General features: G+C 40.2%; 1 protein-coding gene across 8 annotated transcripts in view; it reads left to right on the forward strand.

Moving 5' to 3' along the window:
* The window catches only part of ctnnd2b (catenin (cadherin-associated protein), delta 2b), a 175,235-nt gene that overhangs the window by 130,949 nt on the left and 22,296 nt on the right, over positions 1–21,990 (forward strand). For all 8 annotated transcript variants that reach the window (XM_008433036.2, XM_008433035.2, XM_008433037.2 and 5 more), the window contains 4 exons: positions 87–219; positions 6,424–6,637; positions 16,135–16,321; positions 21,536–21,653. In XM_008433036.2, the coding sequence (XP_008431258.1) occupies positions 87–219; positions 6,424–6,637; positions 16,135–16,321; positions 21,536–21,653 (652 nt within the window). The remainder of the gene's footprint in view (positions 1–86; positions 220–6,423; positions 6,638–16,134; positions 16,322–21,535; positions 21,654–21,990) is intronic.

Here is a 21,990-nt window from a genome sequence, read left to right on the forward strand (position 1 = left end):
GGTACAAAACCAAACTGCTTGGTAACATGTAACATTTGTTTTGTGTGTGTGTGTGTGTGTGTGCGTGCGTGTGTGTGTGTCTGCAGGGAGTTTGGCTGGAGGGATCCAGAGCTGCCGGAGGTGATCCAGATGTTGCAGCATCAGTTCCCGTCGGTCCAGTCCAACGCTGCAGCCTACCTCCAGCACCTCTGCTTTGGGGACAACAAGATCAAATCTGAGGTACTGAACTCTGAAAAGGAGGGAAACTGCTCAGAAACACTCTGTCTTAGGAGGAGATACTTTTTGAGCTATTGTACCTTCAGCGTCTTCTTGGTTATGATCAAATTCATCTGTGAGCTTGAGAGTTCATTGGGAAATAAGTCACTGAAATTCAAATTATTCATAGTCCTGGTAGATTTAGATGTTTTAATCTAGCTGGGTAATATTAGCAGTCTAGATCAGGGATGTCAAACTCATTTTCAATTTGGGTCTTATCAAAAATCTGAATGTTCTTAAAGGGCCGGTTGTGCCACAATACATGAATAAAACCAATTGAATTGTTAAAATATAAATAAATAGTTGTTCCTTCAGGATTTTGTGATTGCTTTAGTGTTTTTTCGCAATCAGACTTGCACATTTTGTGGTGCCAATGTAGAAATGTTTGTCAGGAATTTTTACAATGTTTGTGCTAATGTATGGCGTTAAATGTGACTTTTTATCACTCACCATATCTATTATGGACCACAGCTTGACGTCACTTAAGTTTAAGTCACTTAAACTCAATGTTTTTGACCAGTTTTGAGAAAATTTGCAGTAAAGTCATGAACGAACGGGGAGATTTGTTGATTTGATTTTGAGTGAATATTGCAGATTTGTGAAAAACTGGAAGGACTTATTGTTGTCATTCGGAGTCTAGGGGGCCACATAAAAAGCTACGGCGGGCCACATTTGGCCCCCGGGCTTTGAGTTTGACAAATGTGGTCTAGAGAAACCCAGCCTGAGTTCTGATCTGAACCTGATGCAGTACTTCTGGAGGGAAGCTAAAGATTAGGGTGATGTTCCAACATAAACAAAACATTTGAGGTTACGACAAAATGTCTGATTTAGTGCGACACTTTTTAAAAAATACCAGTGAAAATATTCGAAAAAGCTTTTCAGCAACTATGAGCATTTCATTGCTGAAGTGCCAGTAAACGAAGAAAAGGGTATATAATATTTTCAACTTGCCAATTTTGTTCTAAAATATGTTAATTGTTATTATTATTAGCAACAGTAAAGTCACATGCAGAGAGGTTTGTGTCTGATGCAGCACTCAGGGTGTACAAATATAKAGAAGCTAAAATAGAAACTTGTATTTCTCTTTTGGCCCCTTAATTCAAAAATGTAGTTGTTTTAAAAATGTTTAAATATGCTTAACTATACTGTTCTACAATACAATGGCAAGACATTTTTAAAAAATGATTTTTTTTTCTTTCTTTACTTTTAATGTTTGCTTTTGCCTGATCTCTCGTCTTTTTCATGTATTTAACTGAAAATCATGCGTGATCTGACTTTTATTTGTACATGAAGTCTGTGCATCTGCATTTCAGACTCAAGTCTAAACTTTTCCAAAGTGTTCATGTTACTTCCATCGAGAAGAAACATGTTGGTAAAACTAAAATATAACTTTGGGTGTAAACCTGCTGGGGATTTAGATTCTTGTCATTGTCGTGGAAATGCATTAATGCCTCATGTCATGCATCAACTGGCAACTGCCGTTATTATTTACACTAGATTGTGTCAGATAATGTTTAACTCCAGTTGAAATCCATAATTTTCCCAAAATAAGTACACACAACCAGAATCCAACCTCAAAATGCAATAAGAACATGTTGCTGTGTATCAGAGTCACCACAGGAGAAAACTTTGTTTGTTTTCACTCACTTCACCTTTTTATTTTTCGTCCCATCCTTACTTCTTTTGAGGCAAAATGTCAATTCATAAAATTTTCCGATAACGTTGCCGAAGTCGTCTTTTTTTTTTTTTTCAAAGTCACGTCTTCCCGAACTCGGGCGTCTCTTTAAAAACCCGTTTTTCTCTGCATCAGTCGTGGATCTGCATGCAGGCAGGCTTCTGCAGCGCAGCTGTTTGCGTTCGGTGTAGAGCTGAAATAGGAAGATGGATAATGATCTGGAGCCTGCGGGGAGAGGGAAAAAAAAAAAAATCAAATAAAATATGCTGCGCTTTCATTATTCCTCAGTCTGCTCCTTCTGTTGGTGTCAAAACAAAAGCATAGAGAAAGCACACAACGCGGAGACACTTTATATGCACATGTTTCTGTTTTGGAGAATCGTGTTGCCCGACGATGCAATGCAGTGGTTGCTTTAAAATAGTTTCACTGATTAAATGCAATCAAAATAAACAGGAATCAATAAGTCTGTTGTCAATAAGTGACCAGAACCGAGCGGCCTCGGGCACATTTGTGTGGATTCTTGACATAAAGTATTCAAATTTTCAAAAACTACATATAGTAATTATACCCCATAGATTCACCTGTTACACATTTGGCTGCACTGTATCACAAATGTTTTCAGATTCCATTTAAAGGAAGATAATTTTGTTCATGGAGCACATTTTCAGCGACAAGGCAGTTCAAAGTGCTTCACAATGAGATGGAGGACATGCAAACAAAACAAGAGAAAAATGAAAGCACAAAAAGTATACAAAAAGGTAAAAGTATAGAACTACGTATTGGTTCCCCGTGTTTGATAAGAATAAGAATTTATAAACTAGTGGGAGTTTCTCTGGATTCTTGATGTGATGAAAATAAAACATCTTGGTTCTCCGTCTTTGATTCTAGAAAGTAGATGATCCTAAATGTTGATCGATCGAAGGTAATGAGTAGTTTCTCTAGATTAACTAATAGGAGTTTCTCTGGATTCTAAGTTTGTTCTTATTCCTGCTCTGGGTTAAGTGAAGTATATAAAGTAAATGTTCCTGTTTGGGTTAGCAGAATAATCTGGAGCTTTTTTCTTTTTTTTTTTATGATGCCACTTAATAAAGTTCAGTGCCACCATTTGTCTTCAGAAGTCATTTAATTAGCATAAAGATTAATCCTATGGACTCCTAAACCAAGAGCGTCAAACTCAGTCACTAAGCAAAGTCCGAAACTACATTCTGACGGTCAAGGGAGCTGAAGATTAGGGTGATGGCAAGGAGGTCTTCCAACCTTAAAGTCTCATTGCAAAAAAAACAAGTAAATAAATAAAGAGCTAGCCAATAAAGCCCTGTGAGTGATTACCAAGTTTAGAAAAAAAAAAATTTGATACCAAAGTCAATCTAGATAAATAACAAATCCAAATTCACCCCAACTTTTCAGATTTTCATTTTTAAAAACAGATTTAAAAACCATGTAGTATTTTCATTCCTCTTCACAAACGTATATTACTTTGTGTTGATAAATCCAAAAAAAAATAAAAAATCTTAAGACGTGACCAAAGTTAAAAAAGTTAGTCATAGACATAGTTTACTAATTGTATTGTCTTATCAAGCTGAGACTCATAATATTCTGGCCACTTTTATATTTATCACACTGCTTAAATATAAATTATTCCTGTGCGACAACACAACTTGATAACACGGTGCCCTGATACTATAACGGCAGGTTGTAAATCTGATGACTGCCAATTTACTTTATTGTTATCCTGCTGTTATCTGTAACACGGAGACGTGCAATGCATAAAATTGTTATTTAGCGCATTGCCTGAAGGCGAGGCGATTAGTCTCTGTTGGATGGGTGCTGCATTTGGCTCGTGTGTCTCTGTACGGCTTGTTGCTTCGCTCTGCGTTAGACGGCCATAACTCCCCGGCACTAACACCGAGCCTGGCTCAGACGGCCGTCTTGTTCCGTCTCCGTCCTTCGTCTGGAGCCGCCGTCTCTCCGTGTCCGGCAGAACGCTGCTCCGTCTGTCTCCTCGGTGTCAACCCGGTGCCTTTCAATTCCGCTTTATTGACGCTTACGGAGGCGACAGAAATGAGTCCGAACCGAGTTCTCCAAACAGCAATCAGGCACCAGCAACCGAATGCAGAGTGAGAGGTGAAAGAAAGGGACTAGACTGATAAAGTGTGGCAGGACTGAACTCTGTAGGCCAAACATTGTTTCGCCCTTGAGAAAGCTGCAGCTTTGTTGGTGAAACTACACCGAGGGAAATGTCTGACCTTCCGCCTGATCAGTCTCCCAGCAAGTAATACAGCTGGAGCTGTCTGTCATTTGTGTAATGCATCTCAATTTCCCAGGATCAAAACTATATTTCATAGTCCCACCAAGTGAATAAATGTGATCTGCCTTGAAGTGCTTACCTTTTTGCAGCCATTTATCTTCATTACTGTGTTGTGTTTTTTTCCTGTCCAGTTCAGGTAAAGTAGAAAACAACAGTACTCTCCACACTTATTCATATCCCTCACTTAAAATGTATGAAACACATTAAAATAAATGTATCTTTTATTGAAAAAGATGGATTTCTTTTTCAGATGCATCACACAGAAAAATCCAAATTCTTTTAACTTCTGTCGGTGTATTTAGAACAACAAAATGTTGTCTTTTATTTTCTGTTTTTTAAGCACATACTTTACTTTTTCATTAAGTTAATTACAATAAGAAGTGACCTAGAGGTAGCTTAGCCACTCTTCAAAATGGAAAGGACAAGAGAACATGCTATTTTCATTAGCATGTTCAGATACGTGTTTCTGTCTTAAGTGTTTTGAATTGATTTATAGTAGAGCATTTTTCAACTCCTCATTCAAACCAAAAAATGGCTACAAATTATGTAGCAATCGGCACCCATTTCCACAGTCAGAGTGGAAATTCAGATAAAATAACTTGAATTATTAATAAAAAAAAAAGGCTGGACCAGAACCCAAATTTGCCTTGTCAACTCACAGAGCAATACGTATGGCAAGGCAGATCAAATCAAAACAATGTCAGAGCTTACTATTGGACAACAAAAACAGCAACTAGCTAACTATTCTCTAGCTATGAAGCTAGAACTAGCTAGCTACGCAGCTAGCTAGGTTTTGCCTGAGACCTAGATGTGTAGCTAGCTAGCTCTTAAAAAACAGAGTTGTGTAGCTAGCTAGGTTTCAGGTGAAGCAAAACCTAGCTATATAGCTAGCTAGCTAGGAAGAAACCATCAGAAAATGACATTTCTTCTTAAGTTGTTGTTGTATAGGAGCAACCTCTAGAAAATTTTCTTAAATAGATAGACCAACAGACACTGAACGTACCACTGCATTCTTGAAACATGGTGTTTGCCGGTTCACGCTGTCAATGTGATTTTCTTCAGCTGGGGCAGTGAAACTGATCGGAGTCATGAGTGGAAGTCGATTCTGGAAGAATAGCTGCTGAAGGCTGCAGATATCTTGAAATGGATTTTTACCTTCCAGCTGCATTGAATAGGTGTAGGTAAAAAGAATATCTTTAGATCTCCAACCCACTGAACTAAAGTCAAAAGGTTGTGGTACATTACTGTGTCTGTTACATAATTTACTTTACTTGCGTGTTTACCACACAGAATTTATAGTTCTGAGGCACCACTGAATCTGACACGTATAGCCGCCGGAGAACAGATTCTCCTCGCTCTGTTGACACGTCGTATGTGCTGCTTTTCACTTTTGGTTCACATCAAAAATGATCACAGAGGATCAAAAATGCCCATCAGCTGTCAGCCATAAAGAGCAGCATTGTCCTTTGAGCCCACCATTCCACAGAGACATCTGCTTTTCAGGCCATGATTTTACACATGGTGGCAAAAAGTTACTCGTGTTGTTGCTGTACAGCGAGAAAAGTGTAACCTCTCTACAAGTCAGAATCCTTTATGAGAAATCAAACTTTATGTCAAATCCACATGAATGAAATGACAGCTATCACACGTGACATTTTTTACCCAGTTGCACACGTACATTAAAAATGACATGTAATGAGACAACCAGTTACAAGTAATTAATTAATGAGGTGAAATAGATATGTTACATTATCTAATATAAGTGCATAAGACAAAGAAGGTTTGTTTTCTGCATAGTCAAATACACAAAGCCACACAATTAACATTTAAACAAAGCAAATGCATAACAAAAACAATATTTATTACACCAGTATTGCACCATCAGTTATATTAATTCAATCCAAGTCTATGGAACAGTCACAAAATCACTCTGTCCGTCTAAAATCTTTCAGAAAATCTTAAAAATGTATTGAAACTTATCGTTTGCTGAATATTGTGATACCGTACGTGAGCAGAATATCGCGTATCGTATTGTATCGTGAGATCAGTGTATTGCTACAGCCCTATTTGTAAGTCTGTTACTGGCATATTATTTTCCCGTTTTGATGGAGAAAACATTCCGAAACGCGTTTGTTTTGTACGAGCTCCAACGTGTGCAGCTCTTTACTCTCTCCTTTGTGTGCAGATTCGCCGACAGGGCGGCATCCAGCTGCTGGTGGACCTGTTGGATCACCGGATGACAGATGTTCACCGCAGCGCCTGCGGAGCCCTGAGGAACCTGGTGTACGGCAAAGCCAACGACGACAACAAGATCGCCTTGAAGAACTGCGGAGGGATTCCTGCTCTGGTCCGACTGCTGAGGAAGACCACTGACCTGGAGATCAGGGAGCTGCTCACAGGTACAACACACCTGTCGTCTCAGCATCAACTGTGAACCGGAACAAAAAGCTGCTGCTCTTTTTACTCTGACTTGGATCTCAGTAGCAGCAGTGTGCTGGAGCCTCCTGCTAATGGGGTTTTTGTTTGCGTTTGAACCGGGAATGATCCTTCACATGTTACTTGCAAACATTTAATTTACTCCAGGTACACCTTGCTGCACTCTGAAAGGAGCTCAGAAATATCCTCCCACACACACCTACAGACACACACAAAGAGATTGTGAGGAAACGTGAGGCTACAGTCACTACTGTGGCTTCCAGAACTGGCACTGCACACAAATAAGTGATGAAATATGGATTTATGGTTCATTAATTTCAGCTGAGTGTGGGATGTAAACACAGAGTCATCAATCAATGCTTTGCTCGTGTTTCTGTCACGTTGCTACATTTAGATTTTACACCTATTGTGTGTGTGAAATATGAAAAGGTGTCACATATGAAAAGGTATATATATATATATATATACACATATATATATCCTTAGTCAGTAATGACAGCTCCAAAAGAGGAATATGACTCAATTCTTAAAGCTGATCTTCACAGGAAATCCTCAGAGGAGGAGGTGTGTGCGTGCGTGCGTGTGTGTGGTTTCAGAGGGTGGGTGATTCCAATCCAGGGACTAAATGAGGAAATTATTGATTTCTCTTTGTGGCATCCACATTTTATGAAAACATCTTGTTGAGGTCCCAGACGTATGAACTCTGACGTGGAGCCCGCGCCGCTCAGAGCGGCTGGCAGATTTCACCCCCGACATCCCAACTAATAATTGCTATTGCTGGGTGTGTCACAATGTGGACAGCTTTCTATATACAGCACACATTGCTTTAGAAACAACCATTTTTGTTCATTTTTGTCTGGAAAATAGCTAAAGCACAGTCAGACCGGGTGGAGAGGATCTATAAATGCCAAATCCTGTCACATATTCTCAACTGGACTCAGGTCTGGGTTTTGACTGGGCCATTTATCACAGGGATATATTTTGATCTGAGCCATTCCTCTGAAGGATGAACCTCCACCCAGGTCTCATGTCTTTTGTCGCCTCTGGTTCTTTTATTTAGTTCCCATCTACTCAAACCAGCTCCAAATCCCCTCGACATGATGCTGCCACCACCGTGTTTTGCCCTTTAGGAGATGCCACACCTGTCAGATTCTTAACTATTACAAAACAATCAAAACTTCACACTGAGACGATCTTTGGTGTTGGTTTGTCACATAAAATCCTGATGAAATACTTTGAACTTTCTGGGCGTCCAGTTAAAACGTTGGAATCTTCGAGACTCAAAAATACAAAAATACTAAGGAACAAAACTAGAAAAAAATGCTCTTTGTTTTGTAAAATGTAGAGACACAATAATAGTTTTTATCAGTAGTTTATTTTAAGGTGTTTTTAGTACGCTGCTGAAAAGAAAGTCATCAGCTTTCCTCTGTTTTTGCAAATACGTAAGTCAGAGATCTGATGCAAAGTTCTAGAAAACATTAGGGATTTTTTTTTTGTCTCAACTTAGTCGTTTCTGTATAAAATGAACGCAAAGCTATTTTTAAATACTGTATCTTAAACTTCCAGTAGGTGTTTATTTATTTCTTTTTTTTAAAACTCAAAGATATTTCCCATCTTTGACCCCAGTGTCCTTGCAAACCCACCCGAAACAAAAGCCGTCTGCAGCCGTCCTTCGAGTCGCTCAGGCCGACGTGGGATTCCGGCCGGGGGGACGAACACGTGAAGCATCGATTGCGCCGACTGGCTTGACGTGAAGCGGCGCTAACAGGAAAGTGAGAGGCGTCATCTCCTGTCTCTTTCCTCACGGAGCGTGAGCCACGCGTTACGTTTCTGTACGTCGTCATGTGTGTCTGCGAGACTCGGAGGGGTTTCAGTCTTTCCAAAAAAAAAAAAAAAAAGGGAATAAAAAGAGTTTTGTATGCAGCGAGAGTCTTAAAGAAGATTACCATATAAATTAGAGCTGCAATTCATGGCGTGGAGCACAGAAATCCCGTCTGTCACAAATGAATCGGCTCAATGACCGACCGGACGCACGCAGACCGCTCTGTCCTCTCTCCTTCAATGACCCACAGGATATCTCTCCTCTTTTCCTTCTCTTTTTCGCTTTAGTTGATTTTTTTATCCTTTTTGTTTTTTTGCCTTTCGCCATTTCTCCGTATCTGTAGCCTCGTCTGCTTGCTTCTCTTTGTCTGGTGAGCATTTTGAATCAGATTCACAGCAGGAAGTCCGGGTACCTGCCTCGTTGGTCACACACACACACACACACACACACACACACACACACACACACACACACACACACACACACACACCCACCCACCCAGGCCTACTCGTAATCACACAGTCATGTGTGACAAACAGTCTCTCTCCTTTTGCTTCAGTGTAGTTACGGTTTCCTCTAAAAAAAATAAGAATAATTTGGTTGGAATAACAAATCAGACTTTTCATCGTGCAGAGTAAATATTACATACATATTCAATGTGGATGTTTAAACTTGAAATAAAGCGCCTCTTGGACTCATTCTTCTTTAGACTCAGAGGGATCCTCTCTGTTTGTTAAGCCCAGGTTTAACATTTTGCACAGAATAAGAGCGATCTGCAGTCAGCGTGTGTGGAATAGAAAAACAGACAAGGACAAGATCTTTTACCTTCATCTCTTACCTTACGAAATGCAACAGCTGCACACATATGAAAAGGAAAATATAAACTCRCAACCTTACGGAAGCTTTGAACCGCCAGAGCTCGAGAACGGATTCAGGGGCAGCATTTCGTTCTAGAGGGAGAGTTTCTCGGTCGAACGCGAAAACTTTACCGTCATAGCAAGATGCAAGACTCGTTAAAACAGAAAGTTCTTTGTTATGAGATCATTTTTATATGCGGTTTTAGCGAGAAAGCTTCTCGTTGAAATGAGAAAACATTCTCGTTATAACGAGATAAAGCGAGAGTTTCTCATTAGAACAAGATTTTGTTTAAAGGAGATGTAAAATATGGTCCTCTGACAGGTTACAAGTTAAAAAGAGGTGAAGTTGATATGACAACATCTAAAAATCCCAACTTGTTGCTGTTTACCACCTTTCTTATTTAAAAGAGAAGATGCCCTGGTTCTAAGGAGCTGTGCATCTCGTTATAACACGTTTCTTTGACCTCATTAAAACGGGAAAACTTTCTAGTTTTAATGAGTTTTGCATCTTATTAAAAGGAAGTTTTCCCGTTTTCCCGAGCTACTACTAAATGTCTTTCTAAGCTTATACGCTGTCGTACAATTCATATATAAGTTCCAGCAATAAAAAAAAAAGTGTCCAAACTTTTCAGTTGAACTCTTTTCTGTAAGAGGAGGAGCACCAGCAGAGCTTTGAAGTGCTAATATATCCAGTTAAGATTTCTTTTTAAGACCAAATATATGAGAAAATAATCGTTTTGCTGTAAGTGGTCATTAGTTGTGAGGCGGTGTCACAGCAGTCACTTATTAGGTAACGATAATAAATATGTGTGTGAATACAGTGAGATCCTCATGAAAGGTTTGAGATTTCCAACAGAATTAAACAGAGAAACTTGGTCTGCTACGTTTTACCTTCCGTGTTTCCTATTAAAAACCTTCAAGCTTGAAAGAAAACTCAACAAGACTTTTTCTTTTAAATATCTTCCCGCATCTCTGACTCCATTAGTTGTTTACCAGAAACTGTGACTGCTGTGTCAAAGTCTGGTTTTGGCCGTTTGAAGGTCTGGAGATGTGCGTGAAAACGTTTGAGAAAAACTGTAAAAGCCCTAAGAGTTTCATCTCAGACCCTACAAAGACCCAAACTTAGCATGTTGGGAATGATGGTAACAATTTGTCGATACAAACTAAAAATAGACGGATGTCCGTAGATGTGCTTAATCCAGCTGAGGTTGTCGGAGGACGCCTCTAAGGGAGGTTGTTTCTGTTTTTGAGGCTAAATCTGTGGACAGGATAATTGCCTCCTGTTGGGTTGACACCGGGCCTGCTGTCCACATCGTGGCAGAGAGTTTCCGGAAACCTGCCCTGGATACAAAGGAGACCAATCGATTACTCCACCGGCTCTCTGGTTGAGGCTCGTGTGCAGCTGAAAGCAGGAACCTGTTTAAACTTTAGGGCTTGTCGCAACAAAAGGCGTCCAGCAGAGTGGCCTGTTCTTCCCTGACTCCCGATTCCTTTGAAACTTCACAGCTCTGCTAGTTATTAGATGAGGAACTCATCTTTTTTTTTGTTTTTCCTGAACTCGTCGACCGATTTACATTTCTTCCCTTCTCCACTTTAATTCATATTGTGGGATTTTTTTATTTTTTATTTTCCTGAACAATGATTTGCCGATACCGGAGAAAAATAGCCTCTCACACCGTTTATGACACACCATCACCACTCGGAAGCCGTTCCAGCTGTGAGAGCGTATCTCACGCCTGAGCGGTCTCCTGATTGGCTGACCCATGGCTGAAAGAGCAGCGGTGGCCTGGACCTGACATTGCTGGGAGTATCCTACTGGGAAAAAAAACCTTGAATAAACTTGAGTAAAACGAGTTGGATAGTCAATAGAAACATAGATGTATAATGGCTTCGTTTAGACCTGGAATCATGGATTAAAAGATAAAACTTTAAGACACACGAAGCGTTCCATATCTTAAGAAATAAAAAATAAAATGAAGTAGCGCTTTATTCATACTAAATATCTGTAACCAATTGAATCTGTTGATGTGATGTTGTTTATTTACATTGTGAATATTCGTAGTTAAAAAGGATGACTCAGCATACCGCCGACAATTTTCTACTTTCTACATTTTATTTTTAGCCTAACCAAAAAAAAAAAAAGTTATCCTCCCTCAATGCACAAAATCATTGGAGGGTTTTCTCATTCGTCATTCTGAAGGTCAAAGCCTCATCCTGGGGTCACTTGAAGATGCAACACGTCACTAGCATGAAAAGCTAAACTGTACATGCAGTGCCTCGCTAAAGGGTTCACAAAACGCTGCTGCTGAGCCTCCAAGGATTCATTTTTTTTTTTTTTTTATGTTTCTCTACCGTAAAGTAACCAGAGAGACGTTAATTAGAGACTGCAAAATAAGCTGTAATATTAGCTGTAACAAAAACTGTATAGCCTCACATCAAGCACCTAACAATTTGAGTCGGAACAATAAGAGATGAAATACGGAATAATCTGGGAGAACCAAAGGCGCACAACGCTGTGATGGCCTAAACAGAGAACCGTGACAGGACGACGAATCCAAGCAAACGGCAAATCAAATGGGAAATGGCTCCGGAGACAAAGAGCGATAGCCGACATATTCATTTCCCCTCCCTCTCTGTAGCGGCGCGCCCACTGCCTCCTGTTGCCACTCATGATGTAAGGCTGTGGCAATTAACCTCCTTCATCTGTCAGACACTCATTGCTCTCTCTCTCTGTGCATGTGTGTGTGTGCATGTGTGTGTGTGCGCGTCCCTCGCCGCATGTCTGTTTGCAGCGCCGACCGTTCAGACGTTCGGCGGGTTTGTGAGTGTGCGCGTTGCTGATCAAATCTAAAATCCCGTTGCCTTTCACCTCGGGGAGATGATGTCATTCTCTCCACAGCGAGTGGCGACGCTGGCAAACAGTTGGATTTTCTCCAGCTAGTCAAGAATCTCTGCCTTCGCAGCTGCAACTATGACATCATGCATTACATTTCTAATTACAAGAAACGTAGTTTATTACCTACTAAAGCGGGGCTCTGGTAAAACCCGGCTGTGGAAGTGGCGTGTTTGCTCAGAGGGAGATTTTATTATTTTTCTTATTAAATGTTTTTTTTTTTTGTTTGTTTTTCGTTCTGCGGAAAATACACGCAAGATTATGCGGAGAAGGTGACGTCTCTCTGGTGGAAAGATGTGTTCTGATTTTAAAAGTTATAAACTTAAGCTTCAGAGAACAAAATGGTGGAGATCATCTCGCTCATGCTGACCACCAGTCGTGAAAAACAGACGCGCAGTCACATGACTGAGGGTTTTGTTGGAATAAAACTCTGTCAAACACTACAACACAGAGTTTCTGTAGAAACTTTTCTTTAAACTACAACGTGCAAAACACCTGTTTTGAACAGTAAAAACATGTTCAGCGTAATTATTGACAGAATCGGATGTCGTTTCTTTCGTCAAGGTAGCAGAAAAATCTCCAATCTGCACGCTTCGCAAATAGATGCCACAGAAAAATGGTCGGCACAGACTATTTTTCCTGATAATTGCACATACTAAGCGGTATGTGCAATTATCAGACCAAAACCGCCAACACAACAGTAACTGAAGGGGAGGAAAGTTGGGAGGAAACAAAATACGTGAAGCTCCATCCATCCATCCATCCATCCATCCATCCATCCATCCATCCATCCATCCATCCATCCATCCATCCATCCATCCATCCATCCATCCATCCATCCNTCCATCCATCCATCCATCCATCCATCCATCCATCCATCCATCCATCCATCCATCCATCCATCCATCCATCCATCCATCCATCCATCCATCCATCCGTTTTCTTTACACCTCTGTGTTCAATTGCCAGAACATCTGTTTCTGAGGAAAAACACCGACATATCCGGTGCTGTCCTGCAATGTAGTACATATTTCAGAATCAACTTTATTCGCCATGTTTGACGGTACAAACAAGGAATCTGATTTCAGTTTCATCATTAAAGTACAATAAATGTTTCTTTGTATAAAACAAAGAAACTGTGAGTAAAAACCACATGGAGAGGAAAGAACAATAGCAGCATTTAATAAGGGAGTGTGTGCCACCTTTGGTGCATTACACACACACACACACACGCACACACACACTCACACACTCACACGGACACATTTTCTACCCAAAAGAAAAATAGTCTACCAAAGTTTGACATTTTGAATGCAAACTAGGAGTTTTTAATTAATGTAAAGCTGTATGTTTGACCCAACCACTCAAGCAAAGACCTTCACCTGAATTTCTGTGCACCCAAGAATGATGAATCCCTCAGAAAAATTTATCCTACTTCATGTTCAGATATTTATTTTATGGCTACATAATAAAAAAAAATAAAAAATAAAAATTAACTAGCTAATGAACATCTTAAGGGAGAAAAAAAAGGGTCCTAATTGCAAAATTTAGCTGCACAAGCAGCACACCCGTTCTGTTCCGATCGCCACGAGAAGCTAAACTCTCTAAATGACGAAGCCAAAAGTAATTTTGCAAATGTGTTTGACCCCCAAACAGAAGCTGTCCGCCTTAAAAAAAAAAAAAAAGAAAAAAGCCCAAAGTGCTGATGGGGTCAGCTTTGATTTGTCAAGGGGCTTAGATGCAATACACACTTAAAAAATAAAATAAAATAAATGAACACACACGCATGAGGGGGAAAAAATCCTATTTACAGATAAGAAGAGCTGTAATTACGCCGGCGCTGTTGAACCCAGGGTGAACAGCGAGAGGCCTAAAGAGCGGGACGCCTCACTCCAGACGCGTTCAACGCTCACAGACAGAAAGGAAGCATCGCCACCACGGCTGTAATTACTGTCATAAAGGAACGGGGCCGATACGTACAGATACGACTACGGGCTGACACGCAAAGGAAAAACATATAATTAACACCAATACAAAGATTGTAAGATGAAGGTCAATGAGAGCGACGACGTCCTGCATCAACGTTCTCGTCGTTTGTGTGCGAACAAGCACATTTGTGACACTCAGAGGAAGTCAGAGTGGTTAATAGCAAAATACGGTGATTTCCCTCTTGTCCTCGTTCTCGCCCTTTTTTTTTTTTCTCTAAAACGTTCAGCATACATGTCGTCCAAAAAACAAGAGGTATTCTCCAGAGAAAGGAGACCTTTTTTTGTCCGTTCTGGTCAAAAGTGTTTTTGTAGTTTGTGGCGGCCGGCGGTAAGGGTGGACGGTAATTGGTAGACAGGAGAAAGACCTCCACTTTCTTGGTTGACTAGTCGCTACATGCTGAATTCAGGAGAGAATTAGAGGAGGGATGGGGAGAGCTGCAGCGGTTCTTTGTTCAGTGGATTTACTGTCTTCACTTCGTCTGTCAAACAAGCACACACTGTTGTGTTGTTTAAAGAAATGGTGTTTAGTATTGAGTTTGGGTGTCACATTCTGATAATGTTACAGTATATTTTAATGTGTAGACATTCAAAAAGATGCAGAGCGGCAGACTTGGGCAATATTTCAACTAAGGGAGCACGATATCAGCTTGGCATCGATATTGGCCGATATTAGCAGTAAAATTTAATATCGGACATCGGCCATTACGTCAAAATAACTCACCATATAAAAGCTGTTGTTTTTATGAGACAATGATGCCTGCAGAACAGCACAATGTTTGAGTGTTGTCATTGTCTGATAGAGAGCAAATGTCATGAATAAATTTGACATTAAACATGATGCAAGTTGAAAGTATTACATCGTTTTCAGCCTTTTTTTTACCTTTTAAGTAGCAGGTAGAGGCTGAATTGATGAAGATAATGCAGTATTTTAATCCAAAGTAGAGAAACCCTTATATTTTCAATAAGTAGCTATAGGAAAAACATATTGATATTGGTATCGGTTATCGGCCCAATGAGTTTTAGTATATCGCCATATCGGATATCGACCAAAAACCCCATGTCATGCGTTCCCAATTTTAACAAATTAATGGTATGTGCACAGTTGTAAAACAAACAAAACTTTTTTTTCTTTAAACCAGAAAAGCAAAAACTGTTCTTATTGCAGCAACACCTGCTGTTCTAAAATGTATTCATTGATTTCCTGTAGAACATACTCCAGAGATTTTTAAATGGCTGCTAGCGTTTCTAAAACCTAGCATGTCTCACAGAAGAAAGAGGTCAAAAGCTACGAAATATTTTCTACTTTTCTTTGTTGGGCCTCTGTGTTTTTTTTTCTCCTGAGAGTCTTGGTCATTGCGTCATGCCATGTACTATATAGCATAATATACCTGAACCTCCATCATTTTGTATCAGTTACCAGCCAATCCCTAAAATCCGTAAAATAAAAACTCTGGAAATGTAGTTGTAGTTTCCAAGCACTTATTGCACAGAGCATCCTTCCATTTAAAAAGGAGCAGTAATAAAAGCTTTGCACTAATAATATATGGATGGTTTATTGCTGAGCTGCATGTCTGTCTATATTCACATCATTCTAATTATTAATGAGCCATACGTCTAGACTTTTGTGTGCTCAACCCCTGATAGGTTTTGAAACTGGGAAATCGATTCTTACCCGATTTGAGTCATCATCATAATCTGTGATTATAAGTGCTAAATGTTTGTTGTATTGGCAATTTAACAATGCCAATATGGCTCTGATATTGATCTCTATATTAAACTGGTGGTAGACATGAACACTAGGTCAAAGTCCACACTGAGGTCTTTCAAAGGTTCCAGGTGTGCGGTTCGACTTCCTGCATGTTTTCCGTTCTCCTCCATCTCTGCTCTGCTCCGTCCGCAGGCGTTCTGTGGAACCTGTCGTCGTGCGACGCCCTGAAGATGCCCATCATCCAGGACGCCCTGGCCGTGCTGACCAACGCTGTGATCATCCCGCACTCGGGCTGGGACACGTCCCCCCACACCCAGGAGGACCGCAAGCTTCACCTGCACTCCTCCCAGGTCCTCCGCAACGCCACAGGCTGCCTCCGGTCAGTTTTCTGTTTTTTGTCCCCGTCTTGCGCCTCAGATTTCTAGCTGACGCTTTGCAAAACTTGTTTTGTTGTACACTTCTTCTTTTTTTCTCTCTCTCTCTTATTAACCACCCAAACAGAATAGAGTCTGTCAGACTACATATAACAGTCATATATTTTTAGAAAACATTCAGTGTTATTTTATTTTTTCACCAGTGACCACTCAGAAAACTGAAAGACTTTGCTACATTTCTGATGACTCACCAGCGTTGCTGCTCGGTTTCTCGTTGGTTGTGCAGTGCGATTTGGAAAATGTGGGGCTGATGGAGACAGTCAGTCGAATGAACATTGTTCTTTAATTATAGCAACTACTGTCTCTGAAACTCCAAGCAAAAATGTTGTATTTATTTGCAGAAAATGAGRAATGGTAAAAAATAAATAAAAAAGGTGCAGTGCTTTCAGACCTCAAGTATGCAAACAAACAAGTTCATATTAATTTAGAACCAACAATACTAATGTTTTAACTCAGGAAGAGTTCAGAAATCAATTTTTGGTGGAATAACCATGAGGTCTTCAATGGGGTTCAGTGCAGTGGGCTCTTAACTTTTGTTATAATTTAGCCTTTAGGTTGAGAGTATCTCCACTTTTAAAATATATAATGTCACATAACATCAAAGCTGCCTTCCTGTCCTTTTTTAGAAAGACTTGCAGTGTGCTATGAACAACGACAAGTTCTGCAACCACTTTACGTGTGACGGCACACACTTATATGGGGAAGCATCCATTTAGCTCTTTAAAATGTCTTCATTCATTTTTATTAATCTAAAATACGAAACTCCACTCTGCCACACCTTTGTAGATTAGCTAACTGCTGCCTGTATTTTCCAACAGGTTTTCTGGTGAGACATTCTCACAAAACAATATTTTGTTAAAAAAAAAATCAGCTTTTAAATCCAACAATTCTTCCATTCGTACCTCCATTCAGGTCTCAACCTGTTTGTCATCCATCCGTCCATCCTTCCATTTGTTCTTTTTCTTTATCCTTCATTCCTGTCTGTGGTTTTGTGCAGGTTTCATATTTAAAGCCTGACTTGTAAAAAAATAAAAAAAAACTCAAAAAAAGATATGCCCCATTACTTCCTGTTGAAAAGAATTTCTTTCATGTTTAGTCTGAAAAGTATGAGAAAAAAAAAATGTGCAGGAACCCTGAAGGAGAGTCTTTCTGCATATTTCAGGATAAAAACTGGGCAGAATTTGGGTGAAAATAGTGTCTTGAGCACGACTCCGTCTCATTCTCCACAGACAAACACACACAGCAGGACACTGACTGACTGACTGCGTGTGTGTGTGTGTGTGTGTGTGTGTGTGCGTGCGTGTGCGTGTGTTTTCTGTTTGTCTCTCCGTCCAACCACGTGCGGCTCATTAATCTCGTCACTGTACACTTGTGGGGAGAAAAAAAAGGACACATCTGGTACAGTGGTGTGTGTGTGATACTGTTGGCGAGCGTGTCGGTACGAGATAACTTTGAGCCGCTCGGCTCCCCAAACTCGAAGGCCTAATTCATCCTTCTCACGCCTCGTTAGGGAATGCTGGGAGTCTGATTAAAGATTGAATATTTCATGGCGGGTTTGGTCTATCGCCGGCCACCTGCTCTCTCTTTTTCCTCGCTCGTTCCGTCTCCTATTATCATCCGCAATTTCTCATTTTCCCCTCTCTCTCTATTTACCCCCTCTTTGGTCTCTCTCTTTCTCTCTCTCTCCGTCTCGTCACATTATCCCGATACTTCCTTCTCCATCGTATTATGCCCTCTTTTATCCGTTTTCCCTTCTACCGTTCCCTCTCCCTTTCGCCGTTTCTGCTCTGCCGTTTCTCACCGCCTCCCTCCTGTTGTGTCGGCTAACAAGAAGATCTGGAGTTTTGCGCAGAGAACGGGGCAGATGCGACACAAACGCCACAGCGGCTAATAAGGAGGATATGAACCCGTTTACTCTGAGCTTTTGGAGGCTTTCACTCCTTTAGGAATCATCAGGCCTTTTTTAACATGCTGCTTAGGCAGATTAGAGAGGTTCTCTGTTATTAAAAATGCAACAAATTGCTGTCTTTATTAGCCCCATTTCCACTGCAACAGTTTGCACGTCACTTTACAGCCCTTAGGTAAACTAACACCGTCGGCCCAGGTCACGTATAGGAACGCTGACCTTGAATCTTTAATACACTGCCTGGTTTCATTTCGCCGTGAGGTTTTCTTGCTGTAACGTATGGACCGGGATGCAGAACCTTATTTTTTTGTTGAATTATTCAATGACTTTGTACACTAAAGGGGAAAAAAAAGCTAAATCCCAGCTTGCACACCGCTAGAAGTGAAACTTCAAAGTTTTAAACAACTTGTTAAAAACTGTTTTGCAATTTTGTAGCGGTTTGAATATTCATTTATTTATTTTTTTGGCTGCTGTCAAACACCATTTAACCTGGATGTTGTGTTTAGATCCTGTGTTGAGGGCAAAAATAATGATAGGAAGGAAGTTAAAATATAATTTTGAGTTGGACAGTGTGTGAGTTCAATATGAATGATCAAGATATGATGTGTAAAAGCCAGCGATCACAACAGTATTGTCATTTTTAACAATCGGCAAAACTCAAGTCTGTTTGGCCACACGGTGCTCTTCGTTGGTCTTCGTTGTTCACGTACGCAGGATCAGCACTAACTGAGATGTAAACATAGAAATCATGCAAACCAACGCCGTCTGTTCTCGCAAATGTCTTTTCACAAACATACTTCAAGGGGTTAAATATGTTTGTTTAAAAATGAGCTGCAAAGATAGGTGCCAAAAAAAAAAAAACCCTAGAGGTCTTTTCCTGTCATCGCTTACAGAGAAACCTTCCGTAACCAGACCTAACCATCCCAGCTCTGAATCAGCACCTGCTCTAGTCTAGTCAAAACTGAGGCCCAACATGGCAGCAAGGTTCTTCGCAGAAAGCTGCCTGTCGGGGATTTTGTGTTTCACAGAGTAGGATTGCAGACAAACATCCAGGAACGATCCCATGAAATGAAACGGTACCAGGTTTCCTTCTGGATGTGTGCAGCCATTCACTGCATTTCCTGCTGTAAAACCTCATTTTAAGCAAATCTCACCATGTTGGGCCTCTACTTTGCACAGTTATTCAAAATGGATGGAGAGATTTTCTTTTTTTTTTTTTCTTTTTTTTTTAAACGTACTGGCAGCAGTACGTTAGGAGTTAAATCACATTTTTATTTGAGTGAAAAGAAGCTCACTTTTTAGCCACAGCGTTATCTGTTGGGTGTAATTTCTTATCTGCCTTGTTATTTTTGATCCTCTACACTTAAAGATCAAATAATGAGAGATAATCTTGCAGCTCGGCTTCATTGCGAAGGAATCGCTTCACTGGAATTCATTACCTCTAACCGACTGAGGGTAATTAATTTCAGCCTATTAATAGACAGGAGACCAAATCTAATATTGGAGAAATCGTATGCTTAAAGCCAGCTGAAAGTGGATCTTTTTTGTTACAATTTGGATGTTTCAGGTGGCTGTTTATTCTGATTTTGTCATGTTGTTCACTGAACAGGTTATGCAGCTTTCTGACAGTGTCCTGCTGCGTGTGTGTGCTTGTAGGTGTGTGTGTGTCTGTGTGTGTGTTCTGGTGAACTTGCATCACGACTCGAAGCAAATAACAGCCGGGGGGAGATGGAGACTCAGAGGAGTACAGTTTGTCAACATCAGTTTTTTTTTTTTTTTTTTTTTTTTTAAGGCAGTTATTTGACTGTAGAAAACAAACTGAGTTTGTCAGAATCAAAAGCAGCTGCCTCACTTAAACAGAACGCTTCAACACCTTCACATTTCCCACTTGGTTTTCCACTAATGCAGTCAGACATCTCATGAATCTGTCATGCGCAATGCAGATGTCCACCGGTTTTGGATCAGCAGGTGAGTCCGAACTCTTCTGATGCCGTCAGATTTGGGTAAAGAGAGGAAGGCGTACAGACTAATTGGTCCTGGTTCCACTGGAGAGGGAATGAGGGGAAAAAAGCAGGAGTACTTTCATTTTTCTTGTCTTCTGTTTCATAAAAAGTTGAATAACTACAGACCAAATGTTTGCCATAGAATTGCTTAGAAGTTTCTCTCATTGGATTAGTCAAGAATTGACATCCGTCAAGCTTCCCTCCTCGTTTTCTTCCTCTTGGAAATCTGATTCAGAAAATCAGATTTCTGATGCCAGATTTTGTCATGGAAAGCGTGTGAAGCCTGATGTTGTTGCTATGGTCACCATACATGCTTGACAATTATTTTACATCAATTTGATTTCTGCCAGCATAAAAGAAAAATTAGATTTTTCTTTTTCTTTTTTGTAGCCAGTTATGTAGGAAGTTGACAGACAACTTGGGTCGGTTGCTAAGCTAGTTAGCTCACACTTTAGTAAACACTGCCGTCTATGAGCCTTAAGCAAAGCTGGGTAGTAACTATAGTTAGATTTACTCGATTATACTTACTTGAGTAACTTTTTTTGGAAAAAAAAGGTAGTTTTAGGAATATTTTTTACTGCTCTGTACTTTTTACTTTTACTTTTAGTTTGAAGTATCACTTCTCTTACTTGAGTAAAATTTCACACCTGCAGTCTGTGTTAAAGTTTCATAAGCTTTTTATCGAAAGAATCTGATTTGGAAACATTTTATTTGGTCTGATTTTGTTATTTTGTATGAACTGTTGTCATGTTGGTCCTTAAAATACCCAAATTTCCAGTTAAATTTATATTTTTGTCCATCTGATGATGTTATTTTTAAACATTAAATAATAACTTGATCAGCTACTCTGTACTTGGGTCTTTTTAACAGACACTTTTTTCTCTTGAGTCATATTTGGATGGCTAATTTTTACTTTTACTTGAGTAGAAATATGCTTAAGTATCTCTACTCTTACTGGAGTCCAATTTGTGGGAACTACTCTAACCCCCTCAGTCCCCAACCAGGTGTGTTACGTTCACAGACAAATTAGCTCGACTCCAACAAGTAGAAACCACCGCTGAACAGCTTCAGTTGCTCTGTTCATTACTCTCGTCTCTCACCTCTGACGTCCATTGTGGCGCCTCGAGTGACGTAGCTGCAACGAGTCATTTTCAACAACGTTTGCATCGCCGTGCAGAGCTTCCCCTTTTCTGTACGTTGTGGACATGCGGCAGATCGTGAACTTGTGTCCGTCTGTCTCTGTGAAACAGGAACGTGAGTTCTGCCGGGGAGGAAGCTCGGAGGAGGATGAGGGAGTGCGAAGGCCTCACAGATGCCCTGCTTTACGTCATCCAGACGGCTCTGGGGAGCAGCGAGATAGACAGCAAGGTGATGCAGAAACACACACACACTCCAGATACTAATAATAATCTGGTTCATACCTGCGTGAGTAGAATACCGTGTGCTTGTGTGACGTGTCGCTGATTCAAACTGGCAGCTATTTGTCTATTTGGATGACAAATAAACAAATAGCTTAAAGGAAAGAAAAAAATACAAATATAAATGCATGTCATAGTCAGATGAGATAAAAAGTGAAAAGTAGAAAATTAGCAGTGTCTAGACAGTGTAACGTGGTCGAAACAGAATCAGGCTGTAGTTGTTTTTATATGCAGGACTTGAGGCTTAAATCTGCAGTGTGCAACTTTTGTTTAAAAAAAAAAAAAAA

The sequence above is a fragment of the Poecilia reticulata genome, linkage group LG17 (genome assembly GCF_000633615.1).
Source record: "Poecilia reticulata strain Guanapo linkage group LG17, Guppy_female_1.0+MT, whole genome shotgun sequence".
Taxonomy (NCBI): Eukaryota; Metazoa; Chordata; class Actinopteri; order Cyprinodontiformes; family Poeciliidae; genus Poecilia; species Poecilia reticulata.